The sequence below is a fragment of the Mya arenaria genome, chromosome 5 (assembly GCF_026914265.1).
Source record: "Mya arenaria isolate MELC-2E11 chromosome 5, ASM2691426v1".
NCBI classification, from domain to species: Eukaryota; Metazoa; Mollusca; class Bivalvia; order Myida; family Myidae; genus Mya; species Mya arenaria.
Genome location: NC_069126.1, coordinates 27542761 through 27563051, shown reverse-complemented (window position 1 = coordinate 27563051; position 20291 = coordinate 27542761). Strand labels below are relative to the sequence as shown.

General features: G+C 33.6%; 1 protein-coding gene across 2 annotated transcripts in view; it reads left to right on the top strand.

Moving 5' to 3' along the window:
* Positions 1-20291, top strand: part of LOC128234590 (E3 ubiquitin-protein ligase TTC3-like) — a 62585-nt gene that overhangs the window by 29654 nt on the left and 12640 nt on the right. Inside the window, exons 18-33 of one of the 2 annotated variants that reach the window (XM_052948896.1) lie at positions 195-304; positions 1230-1353; positions 2152-2274; positions 3993-4091; positions 4893-4982; positions 7423-7496; positions 11375-11463; positions 12794-12921; positions 13220-13380; positions 13932-14063; positions 14398-16243; positions 16732-16833; positions 17478-17617; positions 18588-18656; positions 19242-19442; positions 19738-19764. In XM_052948896.1, the coding sequence (XP_052804856.1) occupies positions 195-304; positions 1230-1353; positions 2152-2274; positions 3993-4091; positions 4893-4982; positions 7423-7496; positions 11375-11463; positions 12794-12921; positions 13220-13380; positions 13932-14063; positions 14398-16243; positions 16732-16833; positions 17478-17617; positions 18588-18656; positions 19242-19442; positions 19738-19764 (3515 nt within the window). The remainder of the gene's footprint in view (positions 1-194; positions 305-1229; positions 1354-2151; positions 2275-3992; positions 4092-4892; positions 4983-7422; positions 7497-11374; positions 11464-12793; positions 12922-13219; positions 13381-13931; positions 14064-14397; positions 16244-16731; positions 16834-17477; positions 17618-18587; positions 18657-19241; positions 19443-19737; positions 19765-20291) is intronic. The other variant, XM_052948897.1, reaches the window with a different exon arrangement.

The following is a 20291-nucleotide window of genomic DNA, read 5'->3' as shown; positions in this document are numbered from 1 at the left end:
TTATTCATGTCTTCTACTTGGATACAGCCTCTTCTGTTAAACTGGCCGACTGTTTGGAACTTTGTTAAAGTTAACAAAGATATTAACAGCAGTTGAATTATTTTATCTGCTCTGATTTAAATAAAACAAACACAGCTGCAACAAATACAAATAATTGAACAATACTTAAACTGCTATTTTCTCCCGCTGTGCAGACGATGTGGGATGGTATGGAGATTATTTTGGAGATCCAGACGAAACATCGGGATGTCCGGTTCCCTGCGGCCTACCTAGCTATGGCCAAGGCTAATGTCACATTGCACAGGTACCTCTAAGTTTGATGGTTGTCTGTATGTAAAATGGGTTGGTCTAACAATTCCAAATTGTTAACTTTACAGTTGCATTTTTTGTGTAGATAGATAAAGTTCTATGTTGAAATGTCAGGTTCAAATCCTTTAAAATTACTATACTCATCCACCATTTATCATTGACAAAATCACATCATTGCTATTTGATGTGTGGCATAGCATCAAATGTTTAGTTGGATTATATTATTGCTGATGATCCGCCTTTAGTAAAGAAATTAGAAAAATGTTCCTGCGTAGTGTCGTCAGTGTCAATCTATTCATTGTAATTATTTTATAACTCGGGACTTAAATAAATGCATCCGATCAATTGATGAGCGTTGTCAGGATTATGATTTTAAGATAGTAATAAGCTGGTTATGATATACTTGAGGAAAAAAAACAACTGTACATTAAAAAAAAGTGCCTCCTTCTAAATGATTCCAAAAATACTAGATTTAAATAATTAAAATCTGAAAAACCATCATATGTTGATATTGAATGTTAACCAAATTCGTACATGCAATTATAATTTGGGTAAACGAAGTATAATCATTAAAAGTTTCAAGGCAAATATTTTATCATACACAGTATCCTTTTTCCACAAGTATATAAATGTATTTTATCTTTTGCAATAATTGTGTGCAAGGCTTGTTGGATTTTATTAACTATAACGAGTGCAACAGAAGTATTATTTACAATATGTACACATTTTGGCATGTAAAATATTTTAGCAGGGACTACCATTTTAAACTTACAGTTACTTGTATTCCTGCGATCCCCCATTAAGTGTTTGTTATATATCATCATACATCTAATTACCAGAGACTCCCAACTTGAGGGTCACAGTGGACCAAGAACTGTAAGTCCTTTGAGAAACCCTGTTTTAGTATTCTTTCATTACAGGTTTCCCCAGGCTCTTAATGATTGTGAATCGGGTCTTAAGATCGCCACACACGTTCGCTATGCGCAGGTCGCCTGGCCTGGAACTACGACCCTCATTAAAGAGACAACACCATCAGTGCTTAAGGTATTCAAGCTTTACCAGGTATATTTTAAGTTCAAAGTTATTTCTTGGTTTCTTGTTTAATGGCAAAAGAATATAGACAACGAAAGTTATTGCTTTTTTTTTTCAAGAAAATGTTTTGATGTGGTTTATGATGAAATGAGATATTTTTGAAAGGTTCAAATTTGCATTTTCTTTTTTTATATAAAACTGATTTCAAAACAAATTACTAGCTTGCCTGCTATTTTTGACAAATGTTTAAAATTCATGTGGATACAGTATACTGTATATGCCTAAAACATGCACCAATTTGTTGTCATTGGTACACTGTGGGCATCATGTATTAAGCAAACATTTTCTGTTTACAATTTGGTGTAATGTAACCTATCATAAACTGTTGGGAAGTGTGTTATATAAACTACAGCAGCAGGTTCCCTGTAAACAAATGGCAGACGAAACAATGTTTAAAGAGAAATGAGAGTATTATTTCAAGTTTTGATTCAAGCATAGCATTGATCATATCTCAGAATCAGACAAAATTCTCTAAAAAATCCACACTGTGCATCTCCTAAGCATACACATCTATGGTGACATATACTGTATTTGCATTATTACATTATTTTATGCAACTTTGTTTTTATGTCAAAATAATTACTTAAATGCTCACAATTTGGTTATTGTTGGTAGCTATGATGAATCTTCTCACGCCATTAATACTGTTGTGTAAAGTTACTGTCGGAAACGGGACTGAATAAAAGACTTAGCGTATTTCGTAAAATTTGACAATTCTACAAACCAACAAGTTATTACTGAATTTTTCAGGGGGCATTTGAAGAAATTATAGAGGTGTGTAAATTCCCTCCACCTCCTGATGGCACCTGTCGTTACCATAAGGACCCCTTTGATGATCGTACATCAATCTACATGGACGACCCTGACTTCAGGGTAAGCTTATATGTTTTAAGTTCAAGTCTGTGCATGAGGTAGTTTATGCTAATTACTTCTACATTGATTGTGTCAAAGCTGATAGTTTAAAAAGTCAAACTCAAGTTTGTTTCCTGTGTAGAAACCAGTTCTGAAACGGTTTAAATAAAGATACTTTATTATTGAAAGAAAGATTGAAAGGTCATATATGCAATGTCAAAATATATGAATGGACTGGTAGATGGTAAACAAGTTATGAAAGTCCTTTGCCACAAGTTTTGTATGTACAGTATTAAGCGTAACATGGTGTTTTAGTTAAAATTAACAGTTCTGAAATCTGTTTTGAGAGGGAATGAGAAAGTTTAATCCTGTTGTGGATTAAGCATCAACCTTAATTGGTGCGAGGTGGGCACCTGTTATACCACCAGACAATTTCTGCGTCTCTGTTTACGAGTAGAGATTGGAATAACTGTTATATAAGAAGCCCGAAGAAAATGCCTTTGGTAATTCAAACGTACAAAAATGTACACTCATATTTTTGTGTCGCCTGTGAGCGTGGTCGACACACATGCATAACTTTGCCAGACCTTGATGTCTGTAGCGGCTTTATCATCGTTGCATTCATTTCCAATTAATAACTTTTGAACAACATGGTGTAGAGTCTATAAAACTTGGAACACACATTTACAGCAAATGACCCCTATCACTCAAAGAATATGTCGTGCATTAGTTTCGGATTTTAAACTTTTGAACCATTTAATGTAGAGTGTTCAATGTTAACTTTTGAACCAATTAGTGTAAAGTGTTAAAACATTTGGAATGGCCAGTGGATGTTGGGGTCAAAGTTCAGGTCATGTTGACAGTAACTAAAAAAAATATGGGCGCTCCCAATATGTGGCATATATATCTGATTTGCTGAGGTTTAGTTTGAATTCTCTTTTTATCTGGTGAAGATTTGTTTTTCTCCCACCTCAGTAGATCCAATAATTTAACCATGCTAGAAATTCTTATCTTGCCCACGGACGAAGATAAAAGGCCCGTATGGAACTCCATTCTAATGGTCGCCACATTGTAATTACCTGTCGTCTGTAGCATCATGGAAATCATGTCTTGTAACAATATTTAGAACGCTAATTAATTATTTCTCGCTTCAAATGTCACCACAAAACAGTTTGCAAGCACCTTTCAAGAAATAATGCTTCACTCTCCTTAGAACTATTTAAAGACCGACTATTAACATAATCTGAATCACTGCGCGCATATCCATGACAACAATGAATTATAGCATATCCATATGCAATTATTTTCACTAAGCACAAAAGAGTTCCAGCTAAAAAATACATTTTTACTTAATTTTGTTTAACTGAGGTGGGAGAAAAGGCATCTACCATAGCCGCTGGTGTAAGATAGGTTCATCCAGACCCTACGCTCGGGTCGGGATGAACCTATCTTACACTCTCGGCCATGGAATATAAAAATTATTTGTTTTTAAGGTTATGTTGGCAACTATGTTGCCGGTATAGTACCAAATTTTTAACCTTGACCCAATCTCTAAACTCGAGACATTGAAGTCAAACTTGGTTCAAGTGTTGCTGAAGACAAAACAAGGCCTATAACCATGGTTTCAATAAGTGTGGAGTTATGCCCCAAATTTGGAGAAACACCAGGCTAGTGTTGGGATCCGCTCTGCATCACTCTGGTTTAGATTGTGAATGTCATTGGTATTCCTATATTTGCAGGGCTATGTAAAGATGATTTGTCAAAATGATTGTGTGGTTACATTCCACCAAGTTTGCTGGAAGGCTTACAAAGATTCACTCAACAAACATAATGAAAAGGTAAGGAAAAAACCTGTAAAGGTAGGTTACATACAACTAAATATATGTAAAATTAAGTTACAACTAAAAGATTAAAGATTTAAAATCAAAACACTGTTTTATATAAATGTTAATATTATAGATGGAAGATTATTCTTGTCGTAAAATATTGGACAAATACCAATTGAATTAATGGTGGATAATGTAGCTGAATCTACCATGTTCAATAATTACCATAATTTGTTTAACAATTATACTATGCATTTACCAGTAATTAATTCTAATATTCTTAAATAGGTTTCTGTTCTGGGAGTATATAGCCATATGAAATTATGAGATTATGGAATAGATTATTGGTGAGCGTGAGCGGAAAATTGCCAATGTTCGACAATACTTGATTTGATCATGGTCTTGTCCTTAGTTAACATGACAACAGTTAACATGTTCATAGTTTAACATGACAACAATTACATGTTCATAGTTTAACATGACCACAATTACATGTTCATAGTTTAACATGACCACAATTACATGTTCATAGTTTAACATGACCACAATTACATGTTCATAGTTTAACATGACCACAATTACATGTTCATAGTTTAACATGACCACAATTACATGTTCATAGTTTAACATGACCACAATTACATGTTCATAGTTTAACATGACAACAATTGCATGTTCATAGTTTAACATGACAACAATTACATGTTCATGTTCATAGTTTAACATGACAACAATTACATGTCCATGTTCATAGTTTAAATGTTAACATGACCATAGTTTAAAAGTTAACATGACAAACAATTTCATTTTCAGGACATTTTGGACACTGAATGTCCAACACCAGACTGTACTGGCTATATCATGCAGATTCACATCACAAGACCTGACAGCCTCGAAAAACATGTGAGCATTATATCTTTTCAGTATTTTCTCCACTCTAGTAATGTATAAGTTTATAGTTTAAATTAGGGATGCAAACGAATGGCAAAATTGATATTCGAATATTCGGTAATTCTTTCGATGGAATATATCTAATATTCGATTACCCTGAATACGTATTTTAGAAGATGTAGTAAACTATTATTATTATTCGCTAAAGTAATAGCCGGGGCATTTCGACCCTACTTTGTCGTAGCCAGTACGAGTGGCAGACCCTGATTTTCCCCAAATGAGCCTTTGAAATCCTGAATTTTCAGGAAGAAAAAAGCAATACATTATCAACAGACAAACAACAAAATTGAATAATTTCAATTCCGCTGCCTTTATATTTGTTAACAATGTGAAATTAGATGGATTCCTAGTCATATAGCGTTTTGCGCCAATGGAGGGTCTTCCCGTAGGAAGAGCAGCCTCGTTCTGAGATTGACCTCTTAATTGACTAATTATACTAGAGAACCCAAATCAACACAGGAACTAGTAAAACGAAAACATCTGTGGATTTGATTCATTTACTGTGCAACAATAGAGGAAATATATCATATAACGTTTAACTATACATTTACATTTCAAAGCACGAACATTGTATCGAAACATGGAAAACAGTTTTAAGCACATATATGTAACAACATAATTGTAGCACATGGGATTCATATCATCATGGTGATTTACATAGCACAGTTTAATTTGCAGCTTAGACAACATATGTGTGTTAAAGCCGATTCCAAGCCAGTTATTTTAAAAGTAGGGGAACTTTTTATTTGACCCGACGATATACAGTGAAACTGCGTTCCCTCAAACAAGCGGTCGTTCGAGAACCGGGGTTCCCTCGAGGTCGGAGCTTGGTCCCGAACTTTTTTCCTTCTATTTTCTTATAAAATATACCCACGCTGCATCGAAACCTAATTATGTCGAGCAGTCGAGCAATATCCTCGGTCCCAAGTACATAAATCGTGCACAAAACCTTATGGCTCCCTCGAGGACATAATTTCACACTTTTTCCGGAACGCGTGTTCCAAAATAAACAAACAATTGCTAGGTGTTTAAATTTTCGCAAGTTGTTAAAATTGCAATGACAGTTAAAAGGCAATTTGATAAGGTGTGAAAAACCGTTTTTCACTGTTAACGCATGACCGATATAAGTTTATATGGGCATTTGAGGTGATAATTATGAGAAGTTAATGACAAGAAGTTAACGCTTTAGATGTGGTCAGAAGGTTCTTTGAATTCACCGCCGATGCTGACCGTGATCTCCAGACGCTCTGTACTGACAAGATGGGCCAATCAACAATCCTTGATTTTGCGAAACTTTGCGAAAATCTGACTAATGCCACAATATGTACTGTCATTCAAATGTTGCTCTTTACGAAAATGTGTTTTTTTGTTAAAATAAACATTTCTATTTATTCATTTATTGTTTTTTCTTTTGCGTTTTACATTTAGTTTACGTCAACCTTTGAACATATTAGCGATTTTCACAACGCAACACATAATCGGTATCTTAGTAAACAGTCTGTTTGACGACTTCAGACTTAAAATACACTGAAAGATATTTCATATCAAACTGGAAAATTGTAAATCGGTTCCCTCGAGGTTTTGTGCAGTTTTACTGTATCCCTAAATGACATATGACGCGTGTATAGTGTATTGTCATCACATTCACACATCTGGCATTAGGGGTGTAAAAACAAGACAAACAAACTTTATAAACAACAACAGTGTAGGCAAAAGGTTTTTTATTCTCTTTATTGATTTTTTTTTCGAATATTCAAATACCGATTATGACATTCCAATACCAAATGTTTGAATATTCGAATATTCGTTTCCATCCCTAGTTAAAATCCATTATTTTTTTTTAATAAGTATTCAGCATTGTGACCCTTTTTTTGATTACATTGTATGCAATTTCTGAGTTTGAAAACTGTCAGCGTGTATACATACGCATAATGACGAAATGATGGAATCATACGATTCCAAAGTATGTTCATAATTATGTTAAATATTGTACACTTTAGTGAAAAGGATACTGGAAATCTCTTGTTTGAAGTCTGAATAGTTTATTACACCATTAGATTGTGAAATCAATTTAGTTTTACTAGAAATGATATAATATAACAATCTTAAATATCATATATATTATTCATTAATAAATCTTGACAAGATTACACCCACACATTTATGTTGTGCATATCACATGTTCGGAGATATATATATGATATTATCTCTGTCCATATTACTGTTTTAATTTCATGTTTTGTTTGTATTGAACTCTTAAAATCATGGATTGTATTGATATATTGAACAAATGATGTTTATGATATGGTTTCTGAAGCAAAATTCTTTAACTTTTAAAATATTACTGATCACAAAAGAACTCATCATGTACATACAAAAATCTCTATTTCAGTATATATCAGAAAGGTTGACAGCATCAAAGGACCAAAAACACAAGAAAATGTCAGGAAAACAGAAAACAACTAAGTAAGTCACAGCGTTGGTTTTTGTCTTTGTTTAATCTTTATTTATTTTACATCAGTTGTGAAGAAAGTTAAATAAATTAATACTAAGTCACTCTCGTTGGCACCTTGTTTAGAGGTGTGTGTGGTCTTATCCTGTAGGGGGAACTGGAGAGCCCAGATAAAACCCACTTACCCGGCTTGGTGAACCACATCCATACTAATATGAACTCAGGCAGGGAATCAAACCTTGATCGCCTTGGTGAGAAGCGAGTGCACTAACCAGACAAGTCATAGCTTTTTTCTACTTGAGCTGTTAAACCCCTATGTGGTATGCAAAGTGAATGTTTGTTTGTATGTCTGTATATTTGGAGTTTTTATATCGAGGGGTGGAATATGAAAGGCTCTATTGGCTTCTGTTAGTATTTTATCTTGTAAGTAAAGTTAAGGTATTTTCATAACCTTGGTGTTGTCACAAAAAATTTAACCTTGACTATAAAAAAAAAGCTTTCCAATATAATTTGGTACATATTTTGCACATGTATCACAAGGCCCATAAGATGACTTCATTAATTGTTGAGTTATTCCCCTTTCTTTGAGTGATTAAACAATATCAGACAAGCAAACTTTTTTCCGGGATGCTTGAGTTCACTTGCTTTCCTTATGATATATAGTCCATATATACTCGAAAGTCCTCTTTTTCCATTCATTGAGATGGTAAGCAGTAATGCAAATACCTCGGCCTTTATCCAATAGATGTGACCTTGGAATTCATACGGCTCTTTAAAAATAGTCCATCATGGCGGCATATATATTGAAAACGTGTTGCATGTGTTTTCAACTGTCAAATAAATCTTGAGACTTATAAACAAGGTTGATCCCAAAGCTTGGCGGAGATGGCTAAGTCGTTACGATTGGACAAGCAGCAATAATCAACATTTACTGATCATTAAGTTAAATTTAAAAAAAAAACATTTCTGAAAAAATTAAAGAGATTTTATGATGAATTTAAATCTTCAAGCAAATGAGTTTATTAAATATTATTGATATTAATTGGTGCAAGTAAAGAGTGGAATGGAAGTAACCATAAACTTTAATAAGTGGGTTGATAAAACCATTATAAAGAGCATGAATACAATGTTAAAACCAAATTACCCTTCTGCCTAGATTATTGACGTGATTACCATATAATGCGAAATATCAAGCGTTGTAATTCTGGATATGATTTGTAAAGAAACTGTTTTTTCTGTGTATTTTATTGCATGCAGATTTAACATAATTTAAGTGCTCTTCTACCTCTATAAATTGATCTAGACAAACTTTCAGATTCATTTGGTTAAATAAACATCAGATTTTTGGGGGATAAAAAGAAATCTTTTTTTTCAGACAGTCAAATGGCTAAATTTCAAATATCAAGCGAAATTATTGAAAATCAATGGATGTTTTTGGTGTTCTTTTACTATAGTATTGGAGGAATCTCAATTGGTCCAAAGAACATATTTAATATCAATGTATTAACTGGAAAGTTCTTTAAGGGATTGTCTGGTCATCCTTGCCTGTCCATCCTTCATCCTTACAAGTGTCTGTTAATATGGTTTGAAATCTTGTGTATCTTCTATTCATAGAAGTTACTCCCTTTTGCAATGTTTGAACATTTAGGCATGCCTTACTATTATGACATGTTAAACACAAGTCAAACTTAAAGGGACTATTTCATGGTTTGTAGAATTCACTTTTTAATGGATTTTTTTTATTATTATAACAAAATAAAGTGTGGCAACTCATTAGGAGTGTTAATAGTAAGATACCATCTTCTGGAACGCTTTAACAAATGTTGATATATTCTCAAATTGTCCACCATTCTAAAAAGCATTAGTTAAGCAATTTTGCAAAAGGCTGTAGCGTGATTGGTTGATTTACATTATCATGTGATGCTACCAATTTATTCAATAAAGGCTAAAAATTTGTCAGCTTAGTATGAGTCCTTGTGGGCGAGTGGATCTGATATCAGTTTTTTTCTAATTTTTATCTTGACTGTAACGGCATGGCTCCCCACTTCAACCTGGTGTGTATTTTGTACTTTTGATCAGAAAGTCACATGGTAGTATGCTTTTACTCCGGGTTGTCTGCAAATAAGTTATCATAGTACATTGGGTAATGTTAGTCTCATAAAAAGCAATAACTTAGCATGACGAGAAACTGTGAACAATATGTTGTAAATGGCATCTAAAATTAACACATTTAGAGGAAAGGCTACCAGAGGCTTTTCCTGCCTTTGTATTGAAAATTTTGCACATGAAATTGTACATGTAGTACCTGACATATGTTATTTACCCTGTTTGGAATTAATAGTTCTTTTATGTGATTGTGTTGGCTATTTGCTTTTCAGGAAAAAATGTACATGGTATTTTTTGAAAAAATAAATTCATTTTTTGTAGTAACTATAGATAAGCCATTATATTTTTTTTGCATGTATGTAAGATATGATTAATTCAGTTTGTATATTTAATTCAAAGAAATCATCTGATAATGAATTAAAAAAAATATCTTCTCAAATTAATGTATCTGAAGGAAATATATGTTCATGAATACTGTGTGATAGATGTATATTGATTTATGGACAAATAATTTAGGAACTGGTGTTATTACAAAGGCAATGCCTTATTAGATTTTCATACATAATTATCACCTCGAAAAAGTAATGCTCTCACAGTACATATTACTAGCATGATAACTGAACTGCAAACATTTACAAGACTATTCTCAATGCAAGGATTCTAGTTGTTAAAGAGTTCATGGATTTGTTGGCGCCACTGAGGAAACTACATCCATTTAAATGAAATAAAACTAGAGGGACTAGGACGGGTTGAAATAAGCCCAATGCTTCGAGACCAGTACTAGTAAATTGCTCATTAGACTCATTCAAAATTTAAACTAAGGTTGGGAGTGGTCTACTCGTACAGGTGTCTGCCATTACCCAAGAGATCGTGAGTTCGATCCCTGCCATGTTAACTTTCTCATGGCCTCTCAAAATGGACATCAGTTTTTGTTTCTACACAGGAAGTTGGCTCGAGCTTAATTCTATAAGTTATCAGAATTCCTCACAATGGAGCTAAAGGAAACTAGTATAAACTTAAAATGAATCTTATATAAGGGATGGCTCGTTTTAATTTTGAGTGCTCATTACAATTAGAAGGATTTAGGTATGTTAAAGTAGGTCATCCAACATTAGGACGGAAAGATGTGTTTAGTGCATTTAAGATTGAGATCATATTCTACGTTTAATTTATATTGATAACCAATGATCTTATTTTTGCATGGATTACATTTTTGAATAACAGCATTATGGCACTACCATTATGATATGACATATTAAAGGGGAGGTATATGAAAACTAATAATTTTACTACTTTTTTTTTACCAATTCATTTATGTGTCTTAAATTACATAATGGATATGTAAATATTAGCTATCGGTAACTTTGAAAATATTAAAACCTTACATTTTGTAATTTTCAAATGTAACTGTACCAGAAGCCATTGTTTTTATGAATGATGGATGAATTACCTTATTTTTTATTTGGTGACCTTTCACCACCGCGGCAAAAGATCCATCTTTGGTTGCAGGAGGCCGTAATTTTTTTGTAAAAAAGTATAATCAAAATAACAAATCCAGGGGCCATATTCAATATAATTCTTATCATCATGCTTGAGTGATTCTTTTCATTTTATTGGCCAAATTTTTGTTTACAGGCAAATTAAAACACTCAGATTCTACTTTAAAATTTTATTTAAATCTTTTTTATTGAAAACAGTCCCAGATCACAATATATAGATTTATTGTAGGTAGTTTTTCGACATCCTGACAATTTAAAACATTGGTTTCTTGTACCATGTGTTTCAGTGAGAACAAAATAGCAAAAAAACAGGAGAAAAAGGAGAAGAGGAAAAAGAAACGACGAGATAACGAGGACAACATCAAACAGGAAGACGGTTGGTAGCATTTCTGTTATTAGCTATTTAGTTATTATTATCTGGACTGTATTTAGGTATTGTTATAGCATTGATTATATCGGCATCGTAATTGACGATGTTGTATCTTACAAAAATCTTTCATCTAGGTTCATGACTCAAAAAGCATTCGAGATATTCAACTATAATTGTGTACACATGTCCGAAGAGACAATTTGTGTACATGTTGCAAGGCCCATAACTCTGATCATTGTAAATCTTGTCACTCTGTCAGCATAATTATTTTTATTGTTAGTCTGTCTGCATATCTTGTCACTCTGTCTGGTCTGAATATACTATCACTCTGTCTACATTTCCTGTCACTATGTCTGCATTTCCTGCCACTCTGTCTGCATTTCTTGTCACTCAGAATACCATTTTCAAAGAAAAACAGATAATGGAATGAATCCATTGAATCTGTCATTTGCTCTGTTTGATATGAATATCTGATTCTGGTAGATGTGTTAAGCTACCTTGTGAATTATGACCATCTGTTTACTGTAAACCTTTAGATAAGTCAATAATTAATTAGTGATCTTTTTTATCCCTTGTTATCTGGAAGGTTGTGCACAGTGGACGATCCATATTTATAATAATTACTATTCACAGGTTTTGCTGCGGTCTTTTAAAACTACATCATTATTTTCTTAAGGGCTTATATTTCATATTGTTTTTATGTGGATATAGCATATCTAAGGCATGGAAGTGGTCTGGTCTTAAATTCAGTGTTTTTGTGGCATGGAAATGAACTGTGTGCCGTTGAAACAAATTGAAGACTTTTTGAAGAAGTTTTTTTTTCTACTGAAGTAGATAATTATGTCTCTTGTTTCATTTTTGTAGGGAACATATTATTGTAAAAAAACATGTCTGGAATATATTATTTTGATCACTATTAATAAATAGTTAGTTAGGCACTGCCTTGTGTGGGTACTGTGCGTAGGTAAGTATTAATGATTTTTTTTTTTTCACCTTACCCCATAATTCAATAATGAAAAATGGTAAAAAAAAATGACCTCTGGACAGTCAACAAAAATTCAGGTTGTGACTATTTTTATGAATCTGCAGGTAACTCCAAACAAACTATTTATAAACTGTGGTGCAAGCTGTCTTTGATTCATACCTCAACATGTGAAGTATGTGAAAGTATATGGTTACCATGGTTACCAAGACAGCTGAAGTAGAATCCTTGGGTTACTCATATTCCCCCCACAATGACACATTCTCATGTAACACAAGTGTGATTGTTTTAAGATTGCAACAACTTTAAGTCACAACTTTGGTTATATACATGTAGACAAACCTAATACTTCAGAGCAAGAAGCTTTGATAGTTGACGGGGCAAGTGCCTGCGCCTTCATTGAGGACATGGAAACTTCCGATCAACCACTCCCTGACATGAAACTCACGAAGAGACTAATGAAGGAAAACATTGATGTCAAGGTATTCAACATTAACTGTAATTGTTTTTTTAAGTTAAAATGTATTTTATAAAATTTAAAAATATCCTTTTTACAGGGCAATTCGAATTTGTACAAAATATACATAAAATCTTAAATATTAAAAAAACAATATTTCTCGACAATAAATTTTAAGTGTACTCTTAAGCTTATATAATTGCATGAAAATCAGATCTTGTGTACCGGTTTTTATGTCGCAAAATATAAATATTTGTTAATTTCAAACCAGGCATGATAGTTTTAAGTTGTGTTACACTTAAAATTTTCTTATAAATTATCAGGCGATTAACGCAAGTAGCGGTAAGACGAAGAAGTCGAAGAAGAAGAAGGACAAGTCTAAGCAGATCCTGAACGTCGAGGTGAACTTTACAGACAACAAAGAAGAAACACTGAGGACGGAAATGTCTGCGGCCCTTAATGAGGAAGAGCAGGAGAAGGGACAGTAAGTTGGGTATATCAGATTTCAAACAGCGGTTACCTCCCTTGCTGTACAATTATCACTGCCATCACGCATGCCATGTCATGATGATGATCAATATCATGTGACATCCTTAAAAAAGATGAAAACATATATATATTTGTAATGTGACGTCCTTCAAAAAGATAAAAAAATATATATTATTTTAACTTTGAAACATTTTTTAATGGAACTTTAATAAAATATTGCATAAATATGAAAAAAAAAATAGAAAAAAAGATATTATAGTCTTTATTTCTATATAGAAGAACTTAGAACCATTAACTTAAAAGATGCCTTCTCACCAAATTAATGGCATATATGAGCATATGAGCATACAATTCTCCCAGCGATACTTATTACCAGAAGGCGGTGTGGTGCGGGTATTATCACATCCGGTGATATCTCTTATTTTTGTCCTATTTGTAATTCCTTTATTTTGCGTGTTGGTTATTGCTTAACTTGCAGTCACAATGTTGGAGAAAAATTATTGTTGCAAATCAATAAAATAAAAACAATGATGCTCTCACTTTCAGGAAAGATGCACCTCAAAATCCGTTCTCTGTGCCTACTCAACTGCAGACAGAAATCAACAAGTTTGAGAAGTCATACACCGCCCCTGTAAAACCCATGTTTAAGCCAGATGAGGTCACAGAAAATCTCTTCTCGTATGTCTAACACATTTTGGTGTTTAGTGTCGTATAGGGTCATTTTAATGCTTTAATTTATTTAAAGGAAATAAAAAAAATGTCACATGTATGTTTGGAATTAAAATGGGATGAAATTTTTAAAGCATATTTCAACCAACATACACTCAACAGGAGACAACACTACATGACATCAAACTTTCAGTATGATATCAAAGTAATGTCAATGGTTATGTTTGGGTTGCCTTAGCACGGAAGTTTGGCAGTTTAATTACTAGTTAATTTGTCACACTTGTTTGCAAATGTATGTATATCATAAAAAAAATCATTTTTAAACTTGAAGTGTCAATTTCAGATACTTTGCGGAGATTCTTCAGAATGGACCTTTAGCAGCAGACGACGCAAAAATACAAGATGAACTTGAAGTGTTTCCTTTTGAAGCCACTGAAAAAATCAAGCTAGCGGGCGGATTACCAGACTTCCTTAAACAGTCTCTTAAATTTGCGGTTATAGACGATGTGATATCGCTAATGCAGCACGCGAAATCTGCCCGTGAGATTGCCCTTCAGCGTAGAAAAGAGAAGGAGGCAAGTGGAATAGACCCCGTGGTCGCTGATTGGAAAACTGTTGGGAAAAGTGTGAATAATACAGATGGATTAATTGAGAGTGTGACCAGTAGTGTGAATTATTCGGCTAAAGTTTCCAGTACATCTAGTGTCATACCAACTGGTTCAAAAATGACAGGAAACAAAATTAGTGCTTTGTCCTCAGTTTCTTCTTTAGAAAATACTAGTTACAACAGTCTGACTGATTTTGAACCACCTGTTAATAGTAAGCCAGTTCATTGGTCGTTAGGTTTGAATGCCTTCGAAGGAAAGATTTCGTCTGATTCATACGGTACTCGACAAAGCGGTTCTGGTCATATGGATGCTATAGACTCTATTGATGATTTTCCTGTCGAGAAAACTGTGCTTTCAAAACCAAGTTCTAATAGTTATGATGACTTGGATGATATTGATGAACTTTCCGATGCATATAGTGACAATAGGGAAAGTCAAGAAAGTTCTGGAGTTTCCAAATCAGGATTTAAAGCTGATACCAGATTTGCTTATGATTATGGTAATAAGTTAGATCCTAATATAAGTAGGAGTAGTTCCAAATCTGACATTAGTGAAAGAAGTGAAAGATCAGGGGCTTTGTCAGAAGTGCCGAAACCTTTGAAACCTCTCAATAACAGCTTTTTGACTGTGAAAAAGCCTGCAGGAATATGGGAAAGCCAAGACAATAGTCAAGATTTGTGGAAAGTTAGTGGTAATGAGGAGAATGAGTTTGGTGAAAGTGAAAGACAAGAATCACTGGCTCAAGAGATGCAAAGAGTTGGTGAAGAGTTTGTACGGAGAACTGATATGAAATTGGTGGAGGAGCTTGCTGATTCCGTTGTGGAGAAGTTGTTTGAAGGAATAACTGTGTCTAAAGTTGAAAGATTGGAAATGTTGAAGAGGGTGTCTACAGATATTATGAAGGACTTTGAAAAAAGTGAGAAATCCCGGAAACAAGGAAGTCGTGGCTTATGGGCAAATACCCCTGCTGGTGATGACTACAGCAAACAATTTGCAGCTGATTATATGAAGAAATATTATGAGGTTGATGGATCATTGACTTCACCGACATCTAATGTGAATGTAGTGTACCCTCAACGATCGACAGTTGATAATGCCTCTTGTTTTAAGACTAATTCCGGTTTTAATTCCATGTTGCATATTCCAGTCTCAGATCATTCCAATCCAGAGCCCGTTTCGTCCATAGCACTCCCAGAATCTTCATCAGGATATAATTTATTCTCTGGGCCCAGCTGGGGCCTCAATTCATTCTCATCTCAGCCGCAATTACAACCTCAACCGCAACCAATCAAACCTCCGCCCATCATTTCCCCACCCACAGCGTTACCTTTCGTCAGACCACCTATGTCAGCAACAGCATATTATGCTGCTCCTCCGCCACCATTAAGAATGTCTTTCCGCCACCCGGTTCCTCCATTTCCGCCAAATATGCGCCTTCCCGGGCCAGGTTCTTTTATTCCGCCACAGTTGACGATGATTCCCACCGAGAAAAAGGATAAAGAAACCCAGTGTGTGTCTCAGTTGATGCATCAGGCGACCATGACAGACGTGTATGAACCATTCAAGAATGAATATATTACGGTTTGTAGAAATTATATTGAAATTGATAAGTTATTTATGGTCATGTCTTAACTTTATATATGTCCTGATTCTTAACTTAGATAAATGATGCTGATATAATACCATCTTATCAAATGTTTGAGATTATATTTTTTAAATATCTTGAATATAATAACTTTAAACTTATTATTATTAACTTTGAATATCTTTGACCCAATTTCTCGAACATTCTTAAGCTTAAGAAGTTTAAGTAACTTATTTCATTAAGCAAAATTTCTCTATTAATCTTAATTTTACTAAACAAAATGCAGTTTATGGTGATAATCATAAAGATATTTTTCTTTTAAGGTCCTAAAAGCTATATTATACCAATACAAAAATAGTGAGCTTACCTTAATCCTGTTGAAAGGGACTTATAATTTTTCAAGAAGTTGGCGCCTGGTTATTATTTAAATTTTGTTCTATTACAATCGTATTATCACATAATAGTGGTTTTTTAACCTACACAGGTGAAGGATGAAAGAGACCGTGCTATAAAGCTGATTCAAGATGGTCAGCAAGCCTATGAAAAAATGGCGAGAGAGTATACATATAAGGAGAATCAACTTGTGGTAGGTCTTGGTATATTTACAGGGTTTGCCCAGACTTGAAACATACTTGTAATTTAGGCTGCTGGATGAAGAATCCTTAAATTTGCAAAGAACTCCTTAAAACTACTTGAATTCTTATTTTGCCTTGAAAATTGTTGAAAAGTGCCCGTATTTTTGGAAAAAGTCCTTAAATATATTGTTCAGCTCCAAAAAAAGTATCTGTTGTAACAAATATCCACCTTACAAAAAAAGTTTGATCTTAGATAGAACTAGTATTTCCATAGCTTTTTTTTAATGATAGTTTTCTAAAATATGTGTTATTTTCATAGTTTCTTATTTTAATAAGATACATGTAGTCTTTGAAAATGGAACAAGAGTCCTTGAAATCTCTTAGATAACTCCTTGAATTGGTCACCTGGCTGTATAAGCCCTGAATTGTAACATGACTGTGTTTGTATTTTAGTTCTTTATTTTAACTGAAATTTGGACATAAAAGCACCTTGTTTGTAGTCTTTCATGTCCAAGACAGCTTGTCAGTAGTATATATTTTTAAATATCCTTTTTCAACTCATTAAACCCTTTCAAATTATTCCCAAAAAACATGCATCCAAAATGCTCATGAAAGATTATTTGAGTATTTGATTCCTTATCTTCTCATTCCACAGGTGCTTGGAGCAGAAGTGAAGAACAAAGAAAGTCTATTTGAGCTAGAGAAGAAGTCATGGAAGAGCGAACAGGAGAATCTTCAAAAGGAGATACAAATACTTAAGGACATTGTGGCCTCCAAGGAGAAGAGTGAACTTGAGTAAGTTGTAGTTTTGTAGGGAGGAAAGGTGGGGGGGGGGATACTTTAATTAAGTTATTTGAAAAGTTAATGCTGAAAATGTAGAAGAGTAAACAGAGGACTCCTCAAGAGCAGATACAAATTCTTAAGGAAATTGTGGCCTCCAATGTGAAGAGTGGAATTGAGTAAGTTAAAGTGTTGTGGGGAGGAGGGATTGGTTTAGTTATGTCATTTGAAAAGTTGGCAAAGAAAATGTAGAAGAGTGAACATGAGACTTTGTTTACCTCCAAGGTGAAGAGGTTACAGTCATTTGTGGATGTTAGATTAGTTTAGGCAGTAGAGTCTCTATTAAACAAGAAACAACAGCTCAAAAACATGATGGCTTATAAAGAGAAGAGTGAAATTTAGTAGGTTACAGTATTGTTTGTTGCGAGTCTAGTTCAGTCACTAAACTTGTTTAAGAAGAATCATGAGAGAAAACAAGAGACTCTTCAACAGGAGATACAATTGCTCACAAACATGGAGGCCTCCATTGAAAAGAGCAAAATAGAGTCATGTGACTCATTCTTGGTCAAAAATATTTAAGAGCTTAAAAGCTTTGCCTGTATTCATTAAACATCTTAGTTTAAAACAATCGTGAAAGTTATTACTACATTATATTATTCACTCTTGTTGGCACTATTTTACGCGAGAGTGTTATCTTGTGTTGTGGGGGAAACAGCAGTACCCAGAGGTATCTTATTGTATCATATAACTGCTTCATAATACCTAAAATTCTTTATTTTTATTGATTTGGTTCAAAATGCATGATTTTATGTAAAAAACAACATTTTTAAGTTAAGAAATGACTTATGATGTTTTATAAATACCACCCTGGTAAAATTAAACATTGAAACTTTGCAAAAATCATCCTCTTTGACTGCTATTGAATTAAATGTTTTACAGGTACTTTGGTAATCCTTTGTTCATTGGATGTATCAAATATTTTCAGCCTGCGTGAGAAAATGGCGAAACAGGAGAGAAAAGTAGATGATCTTGCTTTCCTGGCAAAAGGCCAAAGGTATGGTTGATTGAACTTTTAGTTGAGACATTTAATCATAGAACTGTTTTACTTGGTCTGTATTTCAGAAAGATAGGGAGTATTTTCATAGCAATGGTGTATTTATCATGTATTTATTTATAGATGCCCATCAGTCTGGCATAAGTATTAATATTTACACCTCAACTTCCATACCTTAAATGAACTGCCTTTCGGCAATTGCGTTCATCAATCGATGAACATAACAATATACATGAAAGCTATTGATCTTGTTATTGGTTGTATTGTGTCTGCAGGTCCCATAAAATATAGATGAACATTTTTAAAAGTGTTAGTTTATTATATTTTAAATATATTGGTACCAGAAGTGTTTCAATTTTACGTTTTAAAGAGATTTCAAGTGGTTGATCTTTTCCCGCGTTATTGTGACGTCATTTGAAAAAATGCTTCCGGTTATAGTCGGGTCGTTCTATTTACAGAATGGGTAAGAACGGATTGCCAAATATCAAATCTGAAAAAATATTTTAAACTTCATACTTTGAAAATAAAAAATACCAGAAAGTAATCATTTCAAAGTACTTTTTATATCAAATAATGAATTTTCAGAGACAAAGATTTGTCAGAAATGAAGAAACTGATTGAGAATGCCGATTTGTATCGACAGCAAGTTGAATTGCAGCAAGATCGAGCAAAATCGTCGGAACTTCAAATCTTGAAGTCGAAACTAAAATCAGCATGCGGAGTTCTGGAAAGATCTCAGAAGGAGGCCATATTTCATCTGCAACGATTGTCAGCTTTTAAACAAAAGTAAGAGCATGTTTTGTTATTGTTATTTTAGATGACAATTTTGAAAGTTATTATGAAATTGTGTTTTGTATTGACAATATCAATCTGAATTAAAACTTGTAAGGTGGTTTAGAAAATTCTTACCGAATATTTATATATTTATTCTTTTTTAAACCAGAAGACTTTAAACTTTATTTTTTGACTGTATTAAATAATGCATACATGCTAATTAACTGCACAGAATATATAATAAAGTGTAATTGTAAATAATATATCATATGAAGAAAAAAACAACCTTTTGCTCATTTGTTTTTAGCGTTATCCAGTATCAAACAAACTCTGGGTAAGCCTCAATAACTACATGTACTGTCTTCCAAAGCAAATAATTGGGAAACTCACAGTGCTTGCATTTTCTTTACACTTAAAATCTGCACACAAATCTGCACACAAAAATACAGTACATGTCCATACTTGAAGAACGGATGAGCATGACAGTCAGCATTAGGAAAAAAATAATATTCTATTTCATTTCTTATATGAATGTGTTTACAAAAAATACTGTTCTTTTGGTAATGGTTTCTATGTCTAACAGTAGTCCTATACAATGCTGTTGTTAGACTGTGGGTCTATGCCACAACTAGAGTTAAGCATGGATTTGCTCCTTTATCTCTTCTTTTCATGTAAAAGTGGGTTTGTAAACAAGTGTTGATATCTTTACTGTCATTGAGATTTTTCTAAATATCTCTACTTTTCATGTAGAAGTTGTTGTTTTTAAGCAACGAGTCTTTGCTATCTTGAAATTCTCCTGTTTTGGCTTAATGTCAAGGTCATAGGTTTCATACGCAAAATTATTTAGTTTGGCAAAATGGC